Source organism: Osmerus mordax, chromosome 6, assembly GCF_038355195.1.
Source record: "Osmerus mordax isolate fOsmMor3 chromosome 6, fOsmMor3.pri, whole genome shotgun sequence".
NCBI lineage: Eukaryota > Metazoa > Chordata > Actinopteri > Osmeriformes > Osmeridae > Osmerus > Osmerus mordax.
In genome coordinates this window covers 12938254-12962334 of record NC_090055.1, presented here as the reverse complement: position 1 = coordinate 12962334, position 24081 = coordinate 12938254, and the positions used below count along the sequence as shown (strand labels likewise).

Below are 24081 nucleotides of genomic sequence, written 5' to 3'. Positions count from 1 at the left end.
TGACGTACTCATTGATTGGACGTTCTGTTGGACGTCAAGCAATGCGGAAGAGGGGAAACCTCAATCTGCACGCCTCAGATGAGCACTGGTAAATAAACTTTGTTATTTTTTCTTTGACAGTGTTACAGTTATTATCTGTATAAGAGGGTCCGTGTTTGGCAACCATTTTCTGTATGTCTATGTATGGGTGCAATTCGTATTTATAACACTTCTTTGGGGCTAAGGCAGCTCAGTGGGGCTAACTAAGACAGCTCAGTGCTCTAGCAAAAGGGTATTCTACACGATTTCCTATAGGAATGAGGCCGAAGTCCTTTACTGATTCAATTAGCGAGCCAATCCTTTATGTACACACAGAGGCCTCCAGTGTTATGAGTGTGTTTGATAACTTTGGGCTGATGTGTGACGTGGAACTTGCTCGTGATTACAGACAAAATTCATAGGAATTCATTATCGACTTCATCTGGTGAAATTCTAACTCTGAAAGCAGCCTGCTTCTTCTTCTGAAGAAGACAGTACCTAGCAATTCGAGGATCTTGGTGAGTGAAAATACAACATTGTACATTATATTTTGTGTGTCATTACTTCATCATATTGATGTTGTGGTTGCACCATTGCAATGCTTATTTTAATTCAGTTAAAGCAACCACTAGTGTGTAAACTTTCTACTGTCTATTTTGAACTTCTATAGCCCCTCCCTCTGATACCAGAAAGCTTCAGCTGTCACTGTCAGTACTAAAGTTTCATATAAGGCTTATGCTTTAGTAGGTGGTAAATCTGTCTCCCAAGTTTGTCTGGTTGACTGAATATCACACTAAAGACAGTGACATTTTAAAACCACAACTTGCACAATGACATACCTTGTAATCCTTAGAAAATGTAACACATTCAGTACAGTGACCTACCTACTCTTTTCCTATTGGAATTAGGTGTTTATACAAGGTCTTGACTCAGTCTAAACATGCCACTTTCTTCAAAATTTGCTTGTCCATCAGCATTATGTCTGTAAATATATTGACATTAAAATGTATTTATTTTCATAAACATTTATGTATTTTAAGATAACTGGCTATTTTGCATAATAACGCCTGAACAATTTGCTTACTTTCTCACAACATTTGAATGTGGCATAAAAACCCTTTCCAAAGTGCTAATTCAACTATAAAGTATGTAAAACACTTACCTGTCAACTAAGCCCTTGGAATGTGCAACCAAAAGTGCTGTTTCCCTGTTTGCTCTTGTGTAGTATCTATTGGAATCGTGTGCCAGAGGTTTTAGTCACCTGTATCATATGTGCTTCCTCGCAGCTGTCAAGGGCAAGGAGCAGCAGAGGAAGATGCTGAAAGGGCTGTCGGTGTCTGACGGTGATGGCTGTTCGTTCGCCCCACTGTTGGTGTTGGAGCTGTCTTCTGATACTAAGGATGAGGCCATCTCATGGCTGCTGACCAGAATCAGGGACAAGCAGCAAAATGGAGGTACTGTTACTACTGAGCTGGACTGTATAGTACACATTTTTACTGGCCTTTGCAATGTTGGGAGTTCACAGCTGAGAGCAGAAAAGTCTAAGCTAACCCTACTCTGCTATATATATTGTGTGTCCAGGGGCAGAATTGCTGGTGCAGCAGCTATGTCCGAGTGGCGAAGGGGATGAGAAGGACAATCCCAATGTGTACCTGGTGGGAGCGCTGTTGTCAAGACTGCTGTCTGGGGCTGAGGATGTGGGCCTGTTCAAAGAGTTCAACGACGGCTCCATGAGAGGCTTCACTTGTGCTAACAAACACAACTTCACAGACTTTCAAGGTATAAGTATAGGTAGAATATGTGCATATGTCGTTATGATATACTTTATTTACACAGAAGATACTTTTAAGTGTGTAATTGGGTGTGCTCAAGCCTTCGGCGAGAGCACAACCTTTGTTCTCTCACATATATATTTATTTATTTATTTATTTTCGCCCCCCTAAGGATCAGTCAATATTTGGACTACATACACAACGGCGGTGTCAAAAGGTTCGTCTTGGTAGCGATTGCGTTGGTTGTATTTTTATTTACGTTCCGTTGCATGGTTTAAGTAGAAATTGCGTTTTTGGTGAAAAGTGAAGCTAACGGTGGCTAATTTGCTAGCCACAGTCACTGACGTTACTAACGTCACTACGTCACTAACGTCACGAAAACACGCGTGACTACCTTTGGCAGAACATTCGTTTCACATCTGTTAACTTGGGGGATAGCTAGGCTAACTATAGCTTTACTGCAAGGCAGCTGCAGGAACGCCACAAGCAAAGAGGCCAGGGTGATAACTATTTACTCATTTTACTTTGTGATGTGAAACACAATTATGAAATGTAATGTACAATATTAGCTGATATTATTAAGGAAGTAGGCCCACATCTACTTTTGGAAACGGTAGTCTACTATTTCACTGAAGCATTAGCATCATGACATTAGCCTCTGTTGCCCGGGCAACACATACTACAGTGGTCTATGATGCATCTGTTTTCAATCTTTAAAATAAACATTCCTCACAAATACATTTTCGTTGTAAGATTTATTATGACATTACATTACAAGTAAACGATTTGTGGGTGAAATTATCATTACCTGTGGTTTCAAACCAGTGTTGCTCACTGCAATGCTGTAGCCTACGCGAGACACTACAAAAACATCTACACAGCTGTAGGAAGTCAAACGGCGACAGAACATGTTCGGCACTCCCCTTACTTAATCAAAAGTCTATCTAACTACTAACCTGAACTTCATTGCCACAGCCTAAACGTTGCCAATCTGTTCATGAAAATAATTAATTTCAGCCTAAACCGTACAACGGAACGTTAAATCCAATTCAACCAACGCAATCGCTACCAAGACGAACACAGTCTACTAGTACTGTACCGTAGTAGTACAATTTACCGGGGCAGCTTCTCCACACACGGCTATATCGCATTTTGCGTTGTTACTGACAATGATCGCTACCAGTGATCTTTTTATGAATGAGCGATTTTCCACTAAATAAATGTCAAGCTTATTTACGTTTTGGGGGGCATATTTTCAGTTAGCAGATGGGACTGTCTGAATCGCGATTCCATCTTCTACTGCCGGGTAACGTCGTAGAATAATCTTCAAAGGGGGTTCTTTATTAATGAATGAATGCAATGAGTAGGCTACATGCCTGAAAATATCGCGAGAAGGGAAAAACTTAAAATGACGTTTAAGTCATAGAGATTAGGTCCATTTTTACACCGGTCTGCCAAATTTATTCGTTTTGATTCAACGATGAGGCTGCCTCTTGCAGGGGAAATGAGAAGACATCTTTCATTCTACACTTCACTCGTATTTTCAGTTGTAAATGAGCAGCAAAAAAATATTCCTTTAAATCTATTTAATCTTTATAAATAATAAGTATGCATTTTCATATAAAATATACAGAAATCAGTTGTAAAAATTTCATTCAAAAACGGACCCCTGTGCAACCGACGCAAGCAAGCACACCCTACAATTTCCCCAGAAATTGTACCCTCTCTAGTTGCTGTTATGTCACTGTCCTCTCACTGTGTGAGTGTTTCCTGTTTTTGTCTGTGCAGGTGATGGAGACGGCTTCCTCAGCATGGCAGAGTGCCAGTACATTGTCAAGCATGAGCTGGATACCCTGAGAGCCAAGGAGGAGACCCATGTACCAGGCTATCCTAAGATGAAACTCTACCCTGGAAAGTCTCTCAGTAAGATTGTTTCTCTCTCTCTCTCTCTCTCTCTCTCTCTCTCTCTCTCTCTCTCTCTCTCTCTCTCTCTCTCTCTCTCTCTCTCTCTCTCTCTCTCTCTCTCTCTCTCTCTCTCTCTCTCTCTCTCTCTCTCTCTCTCTCTCTCACTCTCACTCTCACTCTCACTCTCACTCTCACTCTCACTCTCACTCTCACTCTCACTCTCACTCTCACTCACTATAGCTATTGTGTTAAATTTGTTTCAGAAATACTGATGATTTTCAGAACAAACCTCATAAACAAGCCAAAACTAGAATATTGTCATTTGTCATACAGTTATAGAACTGACGAATGGGTTCTGTCTTCCTGTCCTAGTCCGCAGACTGCAGTCTAAGGGAGTTCTGGTCCAGGTTTTTCCCCTCCATGACAAGGAGGAACTGAAGAGGCTCTCGTTCACCTGGTACAGAAAGATCAAGCTCTCCTTTCAACCACTTGGTAAGCATCTATGAAATAACAATGTGGAATATCCTTACTACATAATACATGTAAATACATTTACATGTAAATACATATATGGATCATGAAATGGCTAAATGCTATGACTGTTTATACTTTACAGAGTGCTAAATCTGGAATTTACTGCATGGCATATAAATATTCATAATACTTCACTGTGTGTGTATGTATTCCAGATGACATCAGACACTATTTCGGCGAAGGCCTGGCTCTGTACTTTGGTTTCCTGGAGTACTTCACTCTGGCTCTTCTACCGATGGCCTTGATCGGCATCCCCTACTACCTGTTTGACTGGGAGGACTACGACAAGTATGTGGTGTTTGCAGTCTTCAATCTGGTGTGGTGCACCGTGCTGCTGGAGCTGTGGAAGCGCTGCAGCGCCTCGCTGGCTTACAACTGGGGCACCCTGAGCAGGAAGAAAGCCTTTGAGGAGCCCCGGCCGGGCTTCCACGGCCCGCTGGGCTTCAACCCGGTGACTGGTCGCGAGGAGCCGCTGTACCCCAACACTAAGCGTCTGCTGAGGATCTACCTGGTGTCGCTGCCTTTCGTGCTGCTCTGTCTATATATGTCGCTCTACGTCATGATGATCTACTTCCAGATGGAGGGCTGGGCCCTCGGATTCCACGACGACCACCCGGGGTTCTGGAGCGGCGTGCTACTGTTTGTCCCCAGCGTCATCTACGCTGTGGTCATCGAGATCATGAATCTGCTGTACCGCTACGTCGCCGAGTACCTCACAGAGTGGGGTGAGTCTCTGAGGGGGAGCGCTCTGTCCTGCCCCGAAGGGCATGCGGTCAATATTAAAGATTAAATACAGGGTTTTTTTGGTGGCTAAACAAATATTTGGTGTTTGGTGTGTTTACTCTTATCTTGGAATTGTACTTTTGGAAGTGTTTCATTGATTTCATTGAACTTAACCACATGGCCCTCCAAATAGTTTTTGTGGTTTTGTATGGAGATTAACTTTTAAGAGATGTTAACTTTATGATCAAGCCAAACTGTTCCGTTTCACATAGAAAACCACAGACTGGAATCATCATATCAAAATCATCTGGTCCTTAAAGTGTTGGTGGTGAGTCTTAGATTAAAAACTGGTCAGATGGTTATTTTAAATTAACATGATTGAATGCAGTCAATCTACATTCAGTCTCTGTTTCTCTCTGCTGTCGCTGCAGCTCTGTTTAGTCACCTTTGCCTCACCTCTCTTCCTCAGTTCAACTTCTTCAACTGTTTCGCCTCGCTGTTCTACATAGCCTTTGCGATGCAGGACATGGTGCTTCTCAGACAGGTGGGTCCGTTTAGAAACACTATATGGTAGCTGTAAGGCTAGGACTAGGTCATGCTTTGTGCGAGGTACTTCCTGTAACAATATATTATGATATAATATACAGCAGTTTGCCTTCTGGAAGGTTCAAATGTAACTCAGATGCAAGACAAACATGTTTTCTTGTAAGTTCAGTAAGTATATGTAAGTTCTATGTCATGTGGCTGTAGTACTAATTGGTGTCTCCATCCATCCATCCTATTCAGTAACACGTGTAGTGTCTTTGTTGCAGAGTCTGGCCACTCTCCTGATCACATCCCAGATCCTCAACCAGATCATGGAGGCCTTCCTGCCCTACTGGCTCCAGAGGAGGCGTAATAAGAAGATGCAGCACCGGGTGAAGAAGAGGACCTTGGTGGAGCAGGAGCTGCCCCTGGCCGAGCAGGTCAAACTGGAGGCAGACATGAGCACCTACCTGGTGAGTTGGGGAGGGGGACCCGTAACATCAGGACTAAACCTATGTATGTTACCTCCAAACAGCACCAACAAGTTGCAGCAGTTACTGTTAAAAAAGTCAAATGTATTGGTCTGTATTTTCATAATAAATTATTCTTCCAGTGTTGTCACAACATTTTAGTGTTGCAGCTTCCAGGAACCATGCTAAATCAACTGAGAAATGTGCCGTAGCAGCTGTCTGTGTTTGCTTGTGACGTAGTGTCTGTGTGTCGACATGTCAGGGGACGTTCGACGACTACTTGGAGCTCTTCCTCCTGTTTGGCTACGTCAGCCTGTTCTCCTGCGTGTACCCGCTGGCCGCAGTGCTCGTGGTGCTCAACAATGCCACTGAAGTCTATTCCGACGCCTTTAAGATGTGCCAGGTGTTCAAACGGCCATTCTCCGACCCTGCCTCAAACATAGGAGTCTGGCAGGTGAGACAGAGACCAGTCCAAGTCACTTGAAGGCACACAATAGAACATAAATGTTGGTGAATTGGACCTCAATAAGATGGGCAGCTTCAAAAATGTAAAGTCTGTGATTTAATCTCACATTTTTATCATCCTCAGTACTGAATATTGGGATTGATTTGAATATGAATATGTTCTCTCTCTCTCTCTCTCTCTCTCTCTCTCTCTCTCTCTCTCTCTCTCTCTCTCTCTCTCTCTCTCTCTCTCTTTCTCTCTTTCTCTCTTTCTCTCTTTCTCTCTTTCTCTCTTTCTCTCTATAAGATTAAGATTGAACAAAATCTGTGAATTATTGATTTACATTTGTAAAACTAATAATAATAATTCCAACAAGAAAATAAATATTATGATAATATACTTCTTCCCCCCCCCCCCCCCCCCACAGCTTGCCTTTGAGGCGATGAGCGTGATCGCCGTAGTGACCAACTGCACCCTGATCGGCATGTCCTCGCAGGTCAAGGCTTACTTCCCCGACTCTGATGCTCAGCTCATACTCTGGGTGGTGGCCATCGAGGTACGAGACTCCATCCCCACCTCCAGCTGTCCCTGTCAACTCTCTAACCCAGCTGCAGATACCTGCACAGTGGCTCACCTCTGAGTTTGTTAGCTCTTTCGCCTGTAAATGATTTGGTTGTGGAAGCAAGCCGGAGTTACACAGCAGGGGGCGCCAGAGACACGGCAAGGTGATTGAAGCACCATATGTAGTCATGTGAGAGAACTAAGATTATGATTACGAGGGTGTTGGTGATGATGATGGTGGTCACAGCACTGGAACGACAGTAGATCAGTATTGTAGACTGTCTGATGCGTATAGGGAGAGCAGGAGTCTGCAGAGGAGAAAGAACATCCCTGCCAGACCTGCCTAGCCAGACTTCGTCCCAGCGGTTCCAGTTAGCGCTGGCTAACATTATCGCTACTCTTTCTCAACAGGAGCATTTCAGCCTGCAGCCTCTAGAGTAAAACTCAAAATAACAAGCCCACAACATGTCCATATTTTTGAGAATTGTTTTTTTGTGTTTGTTCTGCTATGATAATGGGCTCCTCAGGGGAACCTGACGGTGTGTGGTCTCTATCTCATAGTATCACTGTACACACACTACCCCTATGGAGCTCTTTCTGATCTGAAACTAGGTCGTATTGATTCGCTGCATGTTTGATTAAATATCTATTTAGGGTACACTGCAGACCTGTAGCTGATATCTGCATCTAATACAAATAAATAGACATACAGTACAGTAACAACCATACAGTAACAAAATGGGCTACCCTGTGTATGCTTCTTTACAGCAGTTTAGAGGCTACGTAGAGGCTATTTGTACAGGCTATACAGTATACAGAGGCTATATAGAGACTATACAGTTGAAGCTATATAGAAGTTAAATATAGGCTATATGTAGAGGCAGTAGAGATATACAGTATATATTAATTGGATTAACTCCCGTATTGGATTAATAAGGAATATATATAGTATGTTTACGATGACTACATAATAGTAATCTACGTTAAAGCGTATCTGTTGTAGTGCAACAGGGATTTGACCCCATATGTGTGTAGGGCCGTAGGCAGTACAGGGCAGGGGCCTGGGAAATACCTGCTTGTCTCCCAGCCTGGGTCAGCGTTGCTGGAGTGTGGAGCTGAAGAGCTCCAGGTCAGGAGGTTGAGTAAATTGCTCTCTCTCTGTGTCTGACTGACTGTCTGGCTTACTGTGTCTGGCTTACTGTGTCTGGCTGACTGTGTCTGGCTGACTGTGTCTGGCTGACTGTGTCTGGCTGACTGCCTGGGTGCCTGTGTCTAGCTGCCTGCCAGTCTGATTGACTGTTTGTCTGACCGTGTGTTCTACCACGGCATGCTGCACATGACGTACTTGTTGGAGGTTGTGGACGTGTGTCTGTGTTCCGATCTGCGTACCGATCATGAAAGAGAGATAAAGACAGATAACACGTGATGGGTAGAAGTGAAGAGAGGCGGATGACAGAGATGCAGTCAAAGTGACAGAGTAAAAAGGAGATATCGAGAGAGAAAGAGGGAAGTGCAGAGAGATGTGAGCTGAACCTGACTCACCAGCTGATTGGACACCCAGGCACATTTCTCTGCACTGCTATCCAGCCAGCACACACACACACACCATCAACTCTTCTGCTGCCCTTCTGTCTGCCTTTGCCTAGAAGCCAGGCTATTACAGACGGACAAGAATAGGAAGAGGAGATACCCAGTATGCAAAGTATACACATGCACGCGCTCTTAATATTTTGTTGATCATAACATGTATTATCTGTTCAACTATCACCTGTTCAATTTCAGTTTTGATTACATTAGTACTGAATTGTATTGAATACTGCAGGAACAGAATTCTTCTCTTTTCGCTCTCTCTCTCTTTTTCTCCCTATCCGATTGTTGTGTCCCAGCTCCTGCTCCTCATTTGTCCTGCTGTGATACCTGGGTAATTACAGTACCCGCTATGAGACACGCTTCAACGAGCAGTAACCAGGCAACAGGCCAGCCACTCACAGATAGACAGATACAGAAGAAGACTTAGAATCCGCTGCGATTGCCACACTTTGGCGCCGGTCCACCAGTAAATGAAATTTTAATGGACTTATCTGATTGTAGGTTTGTTAATCATGCGTCAGCCTCACCTTCATGGGTTTAGTCTTGGTAGACTACAGAGGTGGAATAGTAGTAATGATAATGATAATAACATTTGGTTTGTTGCAGTCAAATCTGAGACATTTAAACCGACATACAGATCTACATGTTGTCTAGATCTTGGTTTTGTCACTTTCCCCAAGGTTATTTTCAGTAGCGATTCATAGAGAAATCCCATTATGCTGGTTTGCAGATAATCAGATTTGAATCCAGCAGGCCTCGCCTCACCACGCTCCATCCGGATTTTCTGGCCTGCCTCAGGCTTTAACAAGTTTGGCACTCGGTGTACCCATATCTGCTCTCTCTGTGCCTCTGTCACTGTAAAAGCCAGAAGCATACAATACCTGGGCCTGTATTACCACTTAAACAGATACTTTAGGTCTGTTAATGATTTTTAAGTGTGGCGTTGGTGTCAGATCCTTATGGTTGCACTGGTCTCAGATCAGGGATTTTTAGTGAAAGAATGAAGCGGTTTTCGAGTATTGTGACAGGCTTCAGTCTTCTGTGACCACAGTGGCGTTATGGTGTCATATCCCTTGCTCTCTGGCTGTTATGTCTTAAGCACTGTCTGAGAATACAGTTGGCTTTTGTTTGATAACCACTTGATAACATTTCCCTCGCAGATCACACACACCAGAGTCACAAACTTTTGGCTCATAAGGAAGTCTACTTACTTTTTAAATTTTGTATCCAGAAACACTGTGATGTGTGATAGGATTAATTGGTCCATAATACCTTTTTCCAGTTTTCAGTATTTCACTGGTTGTGCATCATGATCCAGGCCTGTCGAACCTGCTGCTCCAAGTCTTCACAATTGAAACGTTGCTTACTTCAACCTGTGTTAAACTGTGCCTGAAGCTGTTCTTCTGTGAGCCACCTATTACTCAAGATGTTGACTCTGAACTTCTGTTCTGATTCTGTTGGGTCTTTAGGCCAGTCAGAATCATTTCCTGTCAAAGTTTTCTCCAGTTTCCAAGTGCCTTTTGATTTTGAAGGAAACTGGACTACCTTTTCCCTTAAATATGCCTTTTTTTGCCTTATTGAGAACTTTTCTTTTAATGTTTGGCAGGTTACCACTTGCCTTTGTACAATTTGAATAAAAACAGGAAAAAGGGCGTTGTTCAAAATATGTTGACCTATGGTCTATGTAGGTGAGTATGTGCCTTGCTGGTGCCTACCCTCCACATTAACAGTCATTAACATCCCATCCTTAGTCATCTGGCTAGTTTTCTACCTGTTAGCGTTGATTCTGACAGTCTTGCCTCAGTCACAGTGGGTTGTATCTGGTGTAAAGGACAGGGCAGTGTGTTTTGACTCAGAGAGTAGCTCTGACAGGCTGAGCCCCCTACCGCCAGCTCTGTGGCTCACACAGACACACATTTACAGACGCATACACACACACACAAGCATATCCATGCCAACCCTTTGTAGTAAAGCTCCATGCCCCCAGTCCAGTCCCCTATCTATTCCATCTTCCTAACCTGACTTTGAAACTGAATTGTGTTTCTCCTCCCTAATAAGGTGTGCGTGCATGCACACATGTAGAATGGCTTCTCCCTACCTTGTTTCCCCTAAGGCTGTGATCTCTGAAGCGTGTATTACAGTGTATTACACTGAGCCTGCCTCCAGCAATCAATACCTTAGGGGTTGGGATTGGGCTCAAAACTGTTAGTGTCCTTTCTTGATTCATTATGCTATGCTTTCCTCCCTCCCCTCTTTTCTGTCTATTATCACCTGTTTACTCTGTTATATATTCTATTTGTAGGGCTATGATTAGTAGTACATTTTTGACTTGATTAATGTTATTGTATGGACTAGACACTCAAATGAGTCTCAGCCATTAGTGTGTTATTATGGTTATCTATTATCACCACATTTTTTGTTTGTTAATGGCGGGACAATGGCAACAACAAACGCTGTAACTGCATGCTGACACCCATTTATTCCTTTTAGAAACAGGAAGAGGCAGAATTTGACATTCCTGTCTCACCATTTAAAAGATGAAATGGCAGAAATCACTCTCAATCAAATTGAAATCAAAGTGGATTTAAATGTAAGTTTTTAAATGAACAGTGTAGTGCAGTCACGGCAACAGTCTGTTGAGGTAAATACTGAGCTGATGGCACTGTTACCATAAGATTATTATAAAGAATGTCAACCGTTTTAAAGTTATTATTATTATTTTTTATACATGTATCCTGCTTAAGATTAACTTCACTTAAAGTAAGCCAACTCCAATTGTTTTCTTGCTTAACTTATGGAAATGCTAGAATTACAGTAATAGAGTCTATACTATAGTTTTTGCATCGAACACAACACGACGCATTATTTACAGTCACTGAAGATGTGGTTTAATAAGGACACCATCTGCAGCCTTCCCTTACTCACCTGAACGCAGAGCACACTGTATAGCCCTATGATGAATGGCATTACCCATCAGGTGTTTAGCCTTGTATTTCAATCCATGTGACAAGCCTCAGTCAACGCCGAAACTAGTGGATCCTGTCCTCATGCTTTTATTGTTGTTCAATTACCCAAAGCTCATCAGAGTAATAATGACTGTCAGTAGAGGTGGAAGCCAAGTCCCAGTTTCTTGTTGTGTTCTGATGTACTGTCATGATCAAGTTCAAGGCATCCATTTCATCAACCTCCAAGCTACTTACCGGAGAAGCACATCATAGAGGACTAATCGTTCCCTTTGATCTGTGTTCAGATCAAATACAGCAGTATTTATTACGGCTAACACGTATGAATGTTTTTTCACCCAGAGGAGACAACTGGCTTAATCAAGTGGAGCGATGTAGACACTCAGACTGGGAGTCAAGTGGCTGAGCGGTTAGGGAATCGGGCTAGTAATCAGAATATTGCTGGTTCGATTCCCGGCTGTGCCAAATGACATTGTGTCCTTGGGCAAGGCACTTCACCCTACTTGCCTCGGGGGAATGTCCCTGTACTCACTGTAAGTCGCTCTGGATAAGAGTGTCTGCTAAATGACTAAATGTATGTAAATGAGTAATGGAGGTGCTGTGTATACTGGCTGGCAGGTTTCCAGCTACACTGCAGTCGCCTGGTCTAACACCCCCTTTCCCATGGGCATAGAATAGAAACACATGATCTTAAACATATTGCCGTTGACCAATACAATCTCAGATAAACATATGCCATTAAATGAGGTGAATCTACGGTATAGATATTGGTTTTGGTCCTACTGGGGCATTTACGTAATGTCACACTGGGTGTGTTGTTGTTTTGTGTCAGTTCTCTACGGTTGGGGTCATTCTCATGTTGTGTAATGTTCGTTTTCCAGATGGTCAGTAAACAGGACAAAGGAAACATGAAGGGGGTACACCAGGAGGGGAGGGGGAATGCATAAAACGATGCATTTTAATGATGTTATGGTATCACATCGAGTACATCCTTATATGTCCTCATTGACACAATCCTGTGCCTGTGTGTTACAGCATTCCCTCCTCGCCCTCAAGTTCATCCTGACATTTGTCATTCCTGATGTCCCCAAGCACATCCAGATCAAACTTTCCAGGCTGGAGTTTGAATCTCTGGAGGCCCTCAAGAAAAAGGTGAGACATGGCCGGGGTTGAAGTGTGTTGGTTGGGGGTGGGAGGGGAGGGGCTTATTGTACCGTGTTACAAGGGCTCTCTGCTATTTTGGCAGATGTTCACCCCCTTTTACATACCTCCGAAGTAGGTCACACACACACAGTGTTCCAGTCTGAAAGGACATACAACGTCGGTCACTCGTCCTTCCTGCACAACTAAAGTAATGTTCTGGATTAAAACATTAGTATGCAACAGCTAATAAAGTACTGAAGTATGAGAAGGAGCTTTTAGGAAGCCTGACGCAAAAGCAAAGAGCACTGCAGTTAACTCTGACACGTGTATGCAGGCCCTCATTGCTTCTCCGAGAGCACTCAGTAGTTAAGATAAATGGGTTTGTAGTTAACAGTATTGATGGCTTGGTTTTGGCCTTGACATTGTAAGCCATTTTCCCAGATAGGGGCGGGACAGCTGAGTGCTACTCTAATTAGCCCAACCTATAATTTCTCAAAGAAGGGGCGGGGTAAAAGAAATATTTCATTTTGATTGGTAATGCAGTTGCTTCTTGTGTCAGCAAGCGCTGAACTCAGCCGCTTTTCATTTTAATTAAAGTTTTTTTCAAACAAGGGTTGATATGTGATTTCTTGGTTTGTGCAGAGCCAGGTCCCACGACGGTAAGTTGATAAGGCTCTGTCAAAACCGTTGCTGTGGAGTGGTCTGCAATAATCCCACACATGCAATATTGAATGACACTTTTTACCGTAATACAGTTAGGTCCATAAATATTTGGACATTGACACAATTTTCATCGTTTTGGCTCTGTATACCACCACAATGGATTTGAAATGAAACAATCAAGATGTGCTTTAAGTGCAGACTTTCAGATTTAATTTCAGGGTATTTTTATCCAAATCAGGTGAACGGTGTAGGAATTACAACACATTTTATATGTGGCCCCCCCCTTTTTAAGGGACCAAAAATAATTGGACAAACTAACATAATCATAAATCTAATTGTCACTTTTAATACTTGGTTGAAAATCCTTTGCAGTCAATGACAGCCTGAAGTCTGGAACCCATAGACATCACCAGACGCTGGGTTTCGTCCCTGGTGATGCTCTGCCAGGCCTCTACTGCAACTGTCTTCAGTTCCTGCTTGTTCTTGGGGCATTTTCCCTTCAGTTTTGTCTTTAGCAAGTGAAATGCATGCTCAGTTGGATTTAGGTCAGGTGATTGACTTGGCCATTGCAGAACATTCCACTTCTTTGCCTTAAAAAACTCTTTGGTTGCTTTCGCAGTATGCTTCGGGTCATTGTCCATCTGCACTGTGAAGCGCCGTCCTATGAGTTCTGAAGCATTTGGCTGAATCTGAGCAGATAATATTGCCCGAAACACTTCAGAATTCATCCTACTGCTTTTGTCAGCAGTCACATCATTGATAAATACAAGGGAACCAGTTCCATTGGCAGCCATACATGCCCACGCCATAACACTACCTCCACCATGCTTCACTGATGAGGTGGTATGCTTTGGATCATGAGCAGTTCCTTCCATTCTCCATACTCTTCTCTTCCCATCATTCTGGTACAAGTTGATCTTGGTCTCATCTGTCCATAGGATGTTGTTCCAGAACTGTACAGGGTCTTTTAGATGTTTTTTGGCAAACTCTAATCTGGTCTTCCTGTTTTTGAGACTCACCAATGGTTTACATCTTGTGGTGAACCCTCTGTATTTACTCTGGTGAAGTCTTCTCTTAATTGTTGACTTTGACACAGATACGCCTACCTCCTGGAGAGTGTTCTTGATCTGGCCAACTGTTGTGAAGGGGTTTTTCCTCACCAGGGAAAGAATTCTTCTGTCATCCACCACAGTTGTTTTCCGTGGTCTTCCGGGTCTTTTGGTGTTGCTGAGCTCACCAGTGCGTTCTTTCTTTTTAAGAATGTACCAAACAGTTGATTTGGCCACACCTAATGTTTTTGCTATCTCTCTGATAGGTTTGTTTTGATTTTTCAGCCTAACGATGGCTTGCTTCACTGATGGTGACAGCTCTTTGGACTTCATATTGAGAGTTGACAGCAACAGATTCCAAACACAAATATCATACTTGAAATGAACTCTAGACCTTTTATCTGCTCCTTGTCAATGAAATAACAAACTCCCATGAGGGAATAACATACACCTGGCCATGGAACAGCTGAGCAGCCAATTGTCCAATTACTTTTGGTCCCTTAAAAAGGGGGGGGCCACATATCAAATGTGTTGTAATTCCTACACCGTTCACCTGATTTGGATGTAAATACCCTGAAATTAAAGCTGAAAGTCTGCACTTAAAGCACATCTTGATTGTTTCATTTCAAATCCATTGTGGTGTTATACAGAGCCAAAATGATGAAAATTGTGTCAATGTCCAAATATTTATGGACCTAACTGTATATAACTTTAAACAGACAAGATGCTGAATATCATCTTACTGCCGCCTGTGAGAATGTTAACGTATGTACATGTATTGCCCTGCCTGTTTGAGTCAATATGTTGTGTTGTGTTGTATTTGAGGGTACCTCACACAATTGTTTGCTGATTCAATATCATCTCTTTAATCCCCTCATCCACCATAACAACAGTGGTTATTTTTATAGTCCGTCAAGACAGTCGATGATGGTAAGGAGAGCTGGTAAGAAGACCTGTATTCCAGGATAGGTGTGGGTGAGGAAAAGAGCTGGGCCGAGCAGGGGGCCATTTTGACTGTGCCACTTAAGTCCCCCCGTCCCCCCGCATCTGACCTGATCAATCACACGGGGCCGTGCAGTACTGAGAAGAGCAGGTGTTTTGGACAGTGGAAATCCCCTGTACCCAGTGAACTTATCTGGCTGCCCTTCACACAGAAGCCTCTCAGAGCAGCCAGTCACCAGATAAGTGGAGAGCAGTGAGTCGAACCCCTAAAACACTTGAGAAAACCACAGAATAGAGAGGAAAGTGCCTCAAAATTCATATGAAATATCAGTAAAACTGTACTTCTGCGTCAGTGTTTTATTGTTTTCACAGCATAATTATTATCATTTCAACTATTTGTGTCACCATGAATTAGAATATAGAGGCTTGTGTGCATATAACTTATAAGCCCTTAACGATAGATGGAAAGTCTTTCAGCCCAGCGGGTGTGTTTAGCATTACAGCCTATTTCAAACAGTTCTCTGTGTATATTTCCCCCAAAAACAGTTCCATCCATGTATCTTTCCAACCGTGTGTGTCGGTGTCTGTGTCTGAAAGCCCTTGGTGTTTGTGATGATGACATAAGTTTTTAAAGCCCGGTACTGCAATGGCGCTCTGCTCCATGATCAATACTAACTTGTCGAGATAATTAGAGCAACATGGCCAGTGCGGCTGCTGGTAAACCAGAGTATTAGTCCCCAGCATGAGCCACTGACGACTGCAGGCAGCTTGGACTATGTCTCTCAGCCTAATACTGTGGCTAGGCAATACACAAATGAGTGAATCTGTCTGTCAAACCTTGAGCCTGGCTATTGTATCCTTAATCCTATCAAATTAGCTTGAGTCCACAGAACTTGTCTGTGAACCTGTCTGCTTGCTTGCTTCTCTTAACTGCCACCCAAAGGGAGATGAAGACAGTGTGTCCACCAGGATCTAGTAGATAACACAACGTCAGTCATGATCCACATAGATTTATGGATTATCTGACTCGATCAGACTCTCTCCATCCTCCCTCTCTAGATTAAGGAAATCAGTGGTTCCGCCTGCCAGATTGGCTGGACGTTGGGTCGGATCTGCCAGGCTCTACTCCTGTGGGAGGCCATATAAATTTACCAGCCCCAAATCCTCCCTCCCCATCACTAAACAGACCCAGAATACAGAAGGCTCACATCAGCAGATCTCTCTCCCTTTATTGATCAGCCCTCTGGACTGAAACCTTAATTGCACGTAACACATTTGAACCCAGAAAGTAATTTGCCGCTGTGCGCCAGAGGCAGTGGAATGAATTGATTAAAATGTAACTCAGACCCAGATTGGAGCCTGGGGACGAGGTCTCTGTGATGTACAAAGTCGCTTAATATCTAAATAACCCAATCTCAGTGAAAAACTCCAGGTCCGTTCCGACATCCAGATCCTCCCTCATAACGGAGATGTGATGTTATTTTAAAGCCCTCGTTTCCTGTCTTAACCGACTTGAATGTGATTTCTGGCAAAATGGGATGGCAGCAGGCACATAATTTTTTGTTAAGACGGGAACTGTGTCTTCCTTAAAGTTAACGAGAGAACTTGCCTCACTGTTGAGTCGGAGCCTAAATGATGCGCTCCTGCTTTTCTCCAGGGAGTTCTGGGACTCCCTTAAAATAACTCTTTGTAAAGAAGCATTGCACAGAACTCTTATAGTTTTTTCCGATTGCATGGACACAAAAATTTCAAATAACACATAGTTAGTGAAACCTGACACTCAAGGAGCAAAACAAGTATAAGTACATTTTCAGCCTCACACTATTTGCAAAATACTACACACAGTGTTTTGCAAATCATTAAACACACTTTTCTACATTAGACACAGAAATATAGGATTATGTCACTTAATTGCCTTTTCAAGACACTTCCTTGTAAAACGAATGGATCATACACGGGCGTCAGGTGTACAAGCACTAAAGTGCTTAATTGTAAACATACCAATCAGTTGTAAGCACTATAAAAAGGCATCAGGTCAGTGTACCTGTCCTCATCAAAAATGGAAGGAAATGTTGCAGGGAGAGGGAAGATGAAAGGGGGAGCCTGTGGAGGAAGAGTGGTAGGGAGAGGTAGACCTGGAGGCCGTGGAAGAATAGGGCCAAATTTACAGTATCTAATGAAATTCGAACAACATTGGTTTACCATGTTGTGAACCATGGGGCAACATTGAGAGAGGCTGGACAGAGAGTTCAGCCCAACCTCAGCAGATATACTGTTGCAACAGTAATTTGGACATTTCGACAAGAGCACAGGTGAAAACTACTTTTCTCTACTGTCTCCAGTACAGTACAGTAAAATATAGGGAGTCAGATGGCTGAGTGGTGAGGGAGTCGGGCTAGTAATCTGAAGGTTGCCAGTTCGATTCCCAGTTCGATTCCCAGCCCTGCCAAAATGACGTTGTGTCCTTGGGCAAGGCACTTCACCCTACTTGCTTCGGGGGGAATGTCCCTGTATTTACTGTAAGTCGCTCTGGATAAGAGCGTCTGCTAAATGACTAAATGTCTAAATGTAAATATAGCCTACTATATGCACTACATCAGTATTTGTTTTTCACCCATTCACTGCAGTACATGATTGAAACAATGTACTGTATTTCATTTGCTGTATGCTTTCCTTTGTCTCAACAAATGTATTTGCTGTGTTTACAGTATGTAGCCTACTACAGTATTTGATTTGAAATATGTTCTGATCTTCTGCACAAAATGCAACCTTTACGTAGACTGTGGAGAGTATAGTACATTTTTTCATCAGTGTGCAGTACTGGTCTTGTGTATTGTGTTTGGTCAACATATTCATGTACGTATTAAGTACTTAAGAATAGTTAGTTTAAAAGTGTTTTAAATTGTGCACCAGTGTGTAACTGGTTCAAACAGTCACATTTTATGAACCATATGTGTGGTATATGGTGACAGAATTGTTTTTTTATACATGATTGTATAGTTTTGAACAAAGTGTTTCATTTTGCAAAAGATTGGAGGTGTTCTGCTACTTGTACGTCTGGTTGTGTGAATCGTGTGTTGTGTTTTGACAAAGTGAGCCCTGTTTTCAAAATTGTGCATAAGCAATTAGAAAAACTGTAAATTGATTTATTGACGGAAATCTTAATTCCATGTTCGTGTTTTATTTTAGAAAATGCTGGAAGCCACGGGGATCACAAAGACAGTCCAGTGAGGAGAAGAGAGGCCACCACCACAGATACTGACTAGGCAAGGACATGCTGCTGTCCTGGGGGCCGCCACAACTAGTTTACACCACTGCTAACTGAAGAGGGGGTACTAAAGGGGGGCTGGTTGGTAAATTACTGTTGTAAAAGCATAGGTACAAACCAAATGATTAAGTTGGCTGTTGTATATCATTTAATGTAGGGCCTATGAGTGTATGGATGGGTATTACTGTAATATTAATGGTTGCAAACTGTATAGTTATATAAATCAACTCTGTAATGTCCTACCTATGGAGGAATAGCAGTTTTGGCTCCATATGTGATATGGGGGTGAACTTCTTAAGTGTTGTATCTTTATTTGAATTAGGCTAATCTCACATTGGTAAAGTGTGGCCTAATAGGTGTTTTCTTATCTCACACATTACTGTCGCTATGTGGCCAGTCCTAGGGCCTTTATAGGAATATTAGTCAGTATTCCAACCCCAGATAACTTGATCATGATACATTCACGACTGTTGACATATTTATTCGCTTACCAAAAACTCAAATCACTTTTATAGTTCTCACAAACTGCTGCAGCATGTATGATGAATTGGTTTTGAAATGGGGGGTGGAAATTAGCCTCTGGTATTACACTGATGTCATGCACTCATTGAGAATCCGATGGAATCTTGAAACACTTTATATCAAAAGAGTAGCATGTAAGATAAGTGATCAGCATTATATGATGATCCAGTATGGTATTCAAATTGAAGCCGCACCTATAGTACAAGTGACATTGGCTATAAAATTATTTGCATAGTTTGTGCATTTTGTTTTGTAAGTTATTTGAAAACTTAGACCATGTCCTCATTAAAACAGTGCCTTTTAATGTGATGTGCTATCTATCAATCTTTGTTTTATATAGGTATATATGTACAATATGTACTCTTTATACACACAATATACAGCACTGTTTGCAATATTACCAACTTTATCAGCGTTATTGAAGTACTGTATGCCTTTGCTCAAATAAACTATAAATTGTGCTGAAAAAGAATGTTCCTGTTTATTTGTAATGTGAATCTTAATGTGGTTACTTTACCTATGCAGGGCTGTGTTTCCAGGGAGTTGGCACTCGGTCAAAGTAAAATTGGTCTATTTAAGGGGAAACTAGCAAGGAACTAGGGGCTTAACCAAGCACTGGTTTGGTATTCCCAGAGACATACATGCTTGCGCACATGCTTTCAAGGCTGGTATGGTTACTTGAGTGGAGACGGAGTCAAGTAGCTTGTAAATCAAAGGAAGAATACCTTTCAACAGAGCACCATCATGGGAGGGATGTTAAACCCTATCTATTTACCCAGGACATGGACAGATCAAATCCCATATCAAATTATTTGAAACCAGGAACTGAGATTCAACAGACCGCTGACATTTTAATCTTTAATGCAAGGTTCCTTTCATAATTTGTAATGTAATTTGAACTAAGTGCACTGAAAACTATTTGCCGAAATTTCTTGATGAAACCTTGAAACATGAATCACAAACAAAATAAGTTTGTTTTTCACAAAAAAAAATTTATTTGGGGATATTACTATAGCTATATGTAATGTTTGACAACAGGTATCACTACAGAATAATACATTTAATAATTCTGTCAGTTTCAATTTTTTTTTTCTTCCTCTTTTAGTCAGTACATGGTTTGTTCCATTACATATTCTGTGTTTTCTCCTAGATGTCCTTGGATCGATAATGTCAAACATTGAACACATGCACGTCATTCACCTGTTTACAGCGGGGTAAGACAACAGTCAAAAGACTGACAGTATGACTAGAATAATGTCTTTTCACATGGTCATTTTCTTAGAGACACCCATGACTAATAAGGCTATAATACAGCTTCTGCACCAAATGGTTCACCCAGCTGTTCTAAGCAAAGAGAGCACCATATTTACACCTGTATGTACAAACATTTCAGTTTGAAAAAGAAAATGCAGGAAAAAAAAATACATGAGATTTGATTCTCCATCTTTTCTGTTCGATTTGCCGTTCTAAGGCTGCACAGGTTTAAAATACAAAACAAAATAAATGTTTATTTACAGATAGCTGCAACATATAGCTTATTGCCAATGCCCTTAAAATATATCCACAATCCTCTATCCACACGCTGTCTCTCTTCTTGGCCAGGTCCTTTAAAGCTTCTACATGAGCAACATGTGAGAGCTGCTGCAGGGATTCTGCATGTTTTGCATCCCTGGGTAGCCTGTTGTGGATGGAGCTATGCCTTTGGACCACTGTAGTAGTCCAGAAAGGGAATACTCAGCCCAACTGTGCGACCACAGCAGGCAAAATATACATACCCACTGATTTAGATGGTCAAATCTCGCTTTCATCCTCTGCCTGTAGTGTCAACTAAGATGGCCAGAAAACACACACAATAATAGTTGTTGTTCTCCAACGCAAGACTCTGGGGCCCGCATCAACACAGCCTTTTAAAACAGCAGATCTTTCAAAAGTCCAAGTCTAAAAAATAAACTTTTTTTTAAACATATATACATACGCAACAAACACCCTTTGAAACAACCTGCCTGAAGGCTAGTTTGAAACGTAACATGTATAAAAATCAAACATTGAAACAAGCAGAAACGTGGGTCCAACACAAAGCCCACTTGAACTAAAAGACCAAATACAGTCATCTCTGATCAATCAGGACGTTCTCTCTCCTGGTCTTCAGAACACTTCAGTACAATTTAGTAGTTCTCATGCGAGAGGATTGGAACCAACAGTAAGAGAAGAACAAGAATGTGACCATTACCAAATCTAACCTACGCTACACCGGAGGGAGCCCATCAGCCGGTCAGGTCCATCACATGAAAACAAAACACCAGTTTATTTGCTTGTATCTTACATTCAAATTTTACATCAGTGTTCTTTTTTGTTTTTTTCTGGTGTTTACTTTTGGTAATTTAAATAAAAGATTAATGAATTCAGTTCATCCAATTTGTAAATGCATGCTGTAGCTGTTAGGCTATTTTGGACTTCATCCATGCCTCAATCTCTATGTTGTATACAGTGTATGGACAGTATTTGACTTGCTTTTTAATTTGAGTAAGGATAGAACCTGTACAAGTATATTTTTTTGCTGCCAAAAAGAAGTGGAAGAAAGAGTGGAAGAAACTTCTTGAGAAGGAAGCTGAGTTCCCCTGTCTGCTCAGTGGGTGACACACCTGCAGGTCCAACCAAGTGCTTGGTACAGTAAATCGTGTGAATCAAATTAGTGAGAGCTGTATGGCTAGTTAAAAATCAACCTTCAATTCCAAAACCAATTTGAAGTTCAAAAAACATGTATGCTAACAGCAGTCTTGTGTTTGTTAAAAATTATGAATAAAAACAGAAAAACATACAAAAATAAAATGTCTTTAGTAGTCCAGATCACCACGGTTACTGGTGGCAGGGTTTTAGACTGTGTGTGTGTGTGGGGGGGGGGGGGGGGGACAGACATGGGAAGGTACAATTTGATGGTATCGAGCCCACTCCAGGACATCCATGGCCACTCCTACACTCGCCCCTTTCAACTGACCCTAAATCCCTGTTTGAGAGTTGTTACTCCAGGGCTTGATTCTAGTAGAAATTCAGCCTGATTTAAGTGCTTGCCCTTTCAGCCACCCTGGACTACCCACCACTAATAAACATTTGGTCTTCTTACTTTCATCCAAACAAAGTGAAATCCAACCCCTCCCTTTGTCCCCTAGCTTCAACCAACCCTTGCTCCCGGAGGAAGAATCGCTAAACATTACCTTTTTCGGGGATGAGCAAAAAGCCAAAGTGATATGACAAGACAGAAACAGAACCAAGACAACTAGCAGCATTTACCTTCTAGATGAAACCAACAACGTAACAGACAGACCGAGATGGACAGACAACCCACTGGGGAGGAGAGGGTCAACGGGAGAAGGCAGGTGAATCAGTGAAGGGGCTGTGATTACAGGCTTCTGCTACAGTAGTCAGAGGCTGGGGGGGGGAGATGCTAAAGTCATGGGCTTCGTGTTAACCTGGGGGTTGGGGCTTACAGCATATGACCTGGGGTGGTAGGGGCTTGGTCATGTGACTGAGGGGTGCTGTGGACATGTGGGTCAGGGAAAGGGGAGGGTTAGGGCTGCGTGTGTCTGTCATATGACCTGGCAACAGCTGGCCTGAGTCGAGGCACAGAGCAGGCCTTCCCTGGAGCTGCGCTGGATGTTCACAGAGATGGTCTTCTCGCACAGAGGTAGCTGGAGCAGGCCGTTCTTCAGCCTCATGCTGCCACCATCCCCGGGCCGGGGCCGGGGAGGGGCCCTGGGGTCTGAGTAGCCCTTCGGGTGCTCCGCGGAGGCAGCCCTGGAGTCTGTGGAGCCCCTGGGGTGGCCCTTAGAGGCAGCCCTGTGGTGGCCTAATAGGTGTTTTCTTATCTCACACATTACTGTCGCTATGTGGCCAGTCCTAGGGCCTTTATAGGAATATTAGTCAGTATTCCAACCCCAGATAACTTGATCATGATACATTCACGACTGTTGACATATTTATTCGCTTACCAAAAACTCAAATCACTTTTATAGTTCTCACAAACTGCTGCAGCATGTATGATGAATTGGTTTTGAAATGGGGGGTGGAAATTAGCCTCTGGTATTACACTGATGTCATGCACTCATTGAGAATCCGATGGAATCTTGAAACACTTTATATCAAAAGAGTAGCATGTAAGATAAGTGATCAGCATTATATGATGATCCAGTATGGTATTCAAATTGAAGCCGCACCTATAGTACAAGTGACATTGGCTATAAAATTATTTGCATAGTTTGTGCATTTTGTTTTGTAAGTTATTTGAAAACTTAGACCATGTCCTCATTAAAACAGTGCCTTTTAATGTGATGTGCTATCTATCAATCTTTGTTTTATATAGGTATATATGTACAATATGTACTCTTTATACACACAATATACAGCACTGTTTGCAATATTACCAACTTTATCAGCGTTATTGAAGTACTGTATGCCTTTGCTCAAATAAACTATAAATTGTGCTGAAAAAGAATGTTCCTGTTTATTTGTAATGTGAATCTTAATGTGGTTACTTTACCTATGCAGGGCTGTGTTTCCAGGGAGTTGGCACTCGGTCAAAGTAAAATTGGTCTATTTAAGGGGAAACTAGCAAGGAACTAGGGGCTTAACCAAGCACTGGTTTGGTATTCCCAGAGACATACATGCTTGCGCACATGCTTTCAAGGCTGGTATGGTTACTTGAGTGGAGACGGAGTCAAGTAGCTTGTAAATCAAAGGAAGAATACCTTTCAACAGAGCACCATCATGGGAGGGATGTTAAACCCTATCTATTTACCCAGGACATGGACAGATCAAATCCCATATCAAATTATTTGAAACCAGGAACTGAGATTCAACAGACCGCTGACATTTTAATCTTTAATGCAAGGTTCCTTTCATAATTTGTAATGTAATTTGAACTAAGTGCACTGAAAACTATTTGCCGAAATTTCTTGATGAAACCTTGAAACATGAATCACAAACAAAATAAG

At 42.2% G+C, this 24081-nt stretch overlaps 1 protein-coding gene across 3 annotated transcripts; it reads left to right on the top strand.

Moving 5' to 3' along the window:
- The first annotated feature begins 26 nt into the window (after positions 1 to 26).
- On the top strand, positions 27 to 19549 carry ano10a (anoctamin 10a). 3 transcript variants are annotated; one of them, XM_067237786.1, is made up of 14 exons: positions 27 to 88; positions 428 to 536; positions 1305 to 1472; positions 1600 to 1797; positions 3579 to 3713; positions 4068 to 4187; positions 4385 to 4954; positions 5225 to 5280; positions 5422 to 5496; positions 5765 to 5950; positions 6210 to 6401; positions 6820 to 6948; positions 12542 to 12658; positions 18493 to 19549. In XM_067237786.1, the coding sequence occupies exons 3-14, from the start codon at positions 1334 to 1336 to the stop codon at positions 18532 to 18534; spliced, it is 1959 nt and encodes a 652-aa protein (XP_067093887.1). In that variant the 5' UTR covers positions 27 to 88; positions 428 to 536; positions 1305 to 1333; the 3' UTR covers positions 18535 to 19549. The 3 variants fall into 3 exon arrangements, with proteins under 3 accessions (XP_067093887.1, XP_067093886.1, XP_067093888.1); XM_067237785.1 differs by having other exon boundaries at positions 49 to 88; positions 441 to 536; XM_067237787.1 differs by having other exon boundaries at positions 71 to 88; positions 485 to 536.
- The last annotated feature ends 4532 nt before the right edge of the window (positions 19550 to 24081 follow it).

Coding starts and splice junctions, on each gene's coding strand:
- ano10a (XM_067237786.1), top strand. CDS start 1,334: ATGCTGAAAGGGCTGTCGGTGTCTGACGGTGATGGCTGTTCGTTCGCC. Junction 5,281..5,421: donor TGGTCCTTAAAGTGTTGGTG/GTGAGTCTTAGA, acceptor TCTCTTCCTCAG/TTCAACTTCTTCAACTGTTT. Junction 6,402..6,819: donor CAAACATAGGAGTCTGGCAG/GTGAGACAGAGA, acceptor CCCCCCCCACAG/CTTGCCTTTGAGGCGATGAG.